General features: G+C 46.0%; 1 protein-coding gene across 1 annotated transcript; it reads right to left on the bottom strand.

The window, feature by feature from the left end:
* Positions 1-1,088: 1,088 nt before the first annotated feature.
* Positions 1,089-3,605, bottom strand: LOC144673014 (putative G-protein coupled receptor 139). Its single transcript, XM_078535013.1, has 2 exons — positions 3,539-3,605; positions 1,089-1,999 (listed from the first exon to the last, which is right to left on the bottom strand). The coding sequence occupies exons 1-2, from the start codon at positions 3,603-3,605 to the stop codon at positions 1,089-1,091; spliced, it is 978 nt and encodes a 325-aa protein (XP_078391139.1).

Below are 3,605 nucleotides of genomic sequence, written 5' to 3'. Positions count from 1 at the left end.
GAAAAAAAAAGGGAGGGGAAGAAATGGAAAGGGGGTGGGGATGGAGGAGGGAGTTCAAGATCTAAAGTTGTTGAACTCAGTGTTCAGTCCGGAAGGCTGTAAAGTGCCTAGTCGGAAGATGAGGTGCTGTTCCTCCAGTTTGCGTTGGAATAAAATGAAACTGAGGGCACGCGCAGCTTTGAAAAAGGGTGCGGCGGTGCTGCTGGAGGGAGAGGTCGAGTGTGTTCATACGGCGGCGCATGGCACTGAGTGTGGATCTCAGAATACGACGGGAACAGCAGTCCGAGAAACGTTTTATGTCCCGGAGATACCTGTAATCCTGGGCGGGATCGAAACAAGAGGGATGGGATTTCAGTTGAAATCCACGTGGGGTGAGTCAGAGACGGAGACAGTCACTGAGAAAGGAAATATGGCTGTGAAAGCGGGTTTTAGTAAACACCTTGTCAAACACCAGGACAGAAATGGAAAGCAATGAAGGTGAACAAGGCAGAAGACAGATACGAAAATCCTGTTGGAGAGCAGAGCAGCACTTCTTCAAGGTAGGCATTTCTTGAAGAGTGGTCGCAGTTAATTAAACACAGAGATAAAAACATCTTATTGGATGAGGCAGCTGTCATTCAGGCACAGGCCGTCTCCAATTGGACAGGGTGGGTGCAGCTCTCACTTTCTATTGGTCGAGCCAGCTCTCAGTCACATCTCACCCCCCCCCTCTGCTTGGCCTGTAGGCCGTGCGGCATGTGGGGATCGGATTGGCCTGCCTGATTGTTGGGGCCAATTGTCAGTACCGGAAAGATATCGTTGATTGCCTGAGGTGGCTGTCACACAGCGGGAACAGCCTTCTCATTGGTGGAAACAGAGGTCAGTCACAGCGCGAGCTGTCTGATTGCCTGAGGCGGCTGCCAATCGCAGGCTGGAGCTCCCTGATTGGCTGAAGGCAGAATCGGAGGAGGCGGGAGGTTTAGGTCCAGCCCTGCAGACGTCAGCTCCTCCCCCATGGTTCACTGACTCTGCCCTGTAACTATTGGGAGTTTGTGGATAAATATTCCATTCATGGGCTGGAAACCCGGGGAGCCGCTTCTGGGCTGTTCTCAGATGTTTTCCTTCTTCATTAATTGAACAATGGGTGTAAGTGGATATTTCACCACCTTCTTGACCTGTTCTCTGAAGTTGGACTGAGTCACCCCATAAATAAATGTGTTTGTGCAGCAACTTAGATTATTCAGCATATACCCGACTTGCCCAAATATATATTCGGGATCGGTGTAATCAATGGGTTTTCTTCCTGCGATGATGTAATATAAGAATTCTATAACATACACCGACCACAGGAGAATGAAGCTGCCGGAGATGGTGAAGAGTAAAATCACAGACCTCCTCCTGCTCTCCATCTCTGGGTCACTGCGATTCTCTCCCTGGATCTGACCCCTCAGTCCCTTTCGTACCCGACTGGCCACTAAAATGTGTCTGACTGTCAGAGCGTTGATCAACAGGATTAAACCGAAAGGGAGCACTGGGTTTGAAACCGTATCAAACCAGTCAAATCCCACCCATTTGGGATCAGTGTAATAGCTTGACTTTGTAGAACAGAACCAGGGTACATTGTCGATTATCTCTCCAGGTTCCTGTGTAAAGTAGCGTGGTGTGTTTTTTAAACAGAGCAGAACGCCGGTTGTTGCTAGAACCACAGCCGCAGTTTTCTCAGTGCAATATGTTGTTTTCAGCTTCTGGCAACAAATGGCCACAAATCGGTCAAAGGAGAACGTGACGGTGAACCAGACGGAACAGTCTGTGGCTGCATGAAGCAGGACCGCGACAACACTACACACAGAAGTGATGTTCAGGAAACACTGTGGGAAATAGTAATAACTGAGCCTCCACAGTATGACATCAGTGATAACGAGGAGTAGATCTGCCGTTGCCATGGCCACCAGGTAGCGAGTGGTGCAAGTGGAGAGGCCACACTTTCCCCGTGATAGGATCACAATCGACAGGAAATTAACTGTAAGAGGGAGAAGGGAAAAGAGACTGGATATGAAATGATCAAACATACCCTGTGTCTGACACGGACACTAGGGGATGGATTGAAGCACCAAAAGAGGTCGGTTGGGAAAGTGTGAGAGGCTGATATTTGTAAATATAAACCCTCATCCCTCACCAACCCATCACCATCCTGCACAATTCCGAGTTTAACAAATTCAGATCAGGAACCATTAAAAATTATTATTTCAGACATACAGAACAGACTCAGGATATTGGTCCTGACCAGCTCATTTCAGTGTTTTTGATCCACTGGAGTACCCTCCCATATTTCATCGCGTAAATCTGACAAAATAACCCTCTATTCCATTCCCTGTCACATCTTTGTCACGCTTCCCTTAAACGAATTTAAACTAATCACATCAAACACTCTGCGTGGTAGCCACTTGCACATTATCACCGGTCCTGAGTGAAGCAGATGCCTCTGAACCACCTATCGGCTTCCCTGGTAAATATCTCTTATGGATGAGCTCCGGTTATGCCCCTTCGCACAAGAAGAAATATTCTCCCTGTACCCACTCTATCAAAATCGTTCATTATTTTACATTTCTAATTACCTCACCCCTCAGACTTCTTATCCCAGGAGAAAAAGGCAAAGCCTGTCAATCCGCTCCTGATATTTATACCCAGGCATATCTGATATGATCCATGTAAATCATCTCTCCACTCTCTCCGGTGCCTGTATATCTTTTTTGGATATAATATCCGACCAGAACTGTATCCACTGCTCAAAATGTAGTTTAACCAAGGTTCTATACTGGTTTAGCATATCTGCTCAACTTTTCAATTCTTTCCCTCCGAAATAAATTCAGGTGTGTGGTCCTGCTAATCTGCCACACAACATTTAGTGATTCGTCTATTTGTATTGCGAGATCCCTTTCTAACTCTCCCACAATGAGATCTTCACACCCCAAGTAATAAGTGACCTCAATGTTTTCCCCACCAAAATGTACCACTTCATATTTATCTCTGTCGAACTTAATTTGTCAAGTGATCCCCTCCGGTTAGTGACCTACACTCAGTACAATTCTACACTGATAGTTACTTCCGCTAATACACAGTGACTGGGGTCAGATATTTCCCTCCGAGAGTGACCCATCCTCAGTACAATTCTACATCGATAGCTTCTCCCTGTAATACACGGTGACTGGTGTCAACCGGACCCTCACTGATTACCGTTCTACACGGGTAGATACTTCCAATAATAGTCTTTCTGTGAGTTGCCTGAACTGATTCTAGAGCTCCTGATATTCCAGTGGAGAACATAAGGTGATATTTCACTGTGTGTGAGAGTTATTGGCAGCGCCTGATTTTCAGTTGAAGCAATGGAACGAATCGATAGAGATAATCCAGGTTATTTGACTGTAGAAGATGCTACCACTGATCGGGTGTCTAGATAACTCCACCACTAGGTTAACATGTAACATTATGAGTATCAGAATAAAATCACAGACCAGCTCACATACAGCTTTACAGACACTCAATGCACACATCCACTTACCCGGTACACCCATGATTGCCAGGATCAGGTAAAATATTTTCTTGAAACTGTTAAATATTTCAAGCAT

The sequence above is a fragment of the Cetorhinus maximus genome, unplaced genomic scaffold (genome assembly GCF_964194155.1).
Source record: "Cetorhinus maximus unplaced genomic scaffold, sCetMax3.hap1.1 HAP1_SCAFFOLD_197, whole genome shotgun sequence".
In the NCBI taxonomy this organism is placed as follows: Eukaryota; Metazoa; Chordata; class Chondrichthyes; order Lamniformes; family Cetorhinidae; genus Cetorhinus; species Cetorhinus maximus.
This window is presented reverse-complemented; position numbering and strand designations above follow the sequence as displayed.

Bases quoted from the DNA above. Each gene is read 5' to 3' on its own strand.
- LOC144673014 (XM_078535013.1), bottom strand. From the start codon at position 3,605: ATGCTTGAAATATTTAACAGTTTCAAGAAAATATTTTACCTGATCCTG. The intron at 2,000-3,538 runs GTAAGTGGATGT...TCCCTCTTACAG, and splicing joins GGCAATCATGGGTGTACCGG to TTAATTTCCTGTCGATTGTG.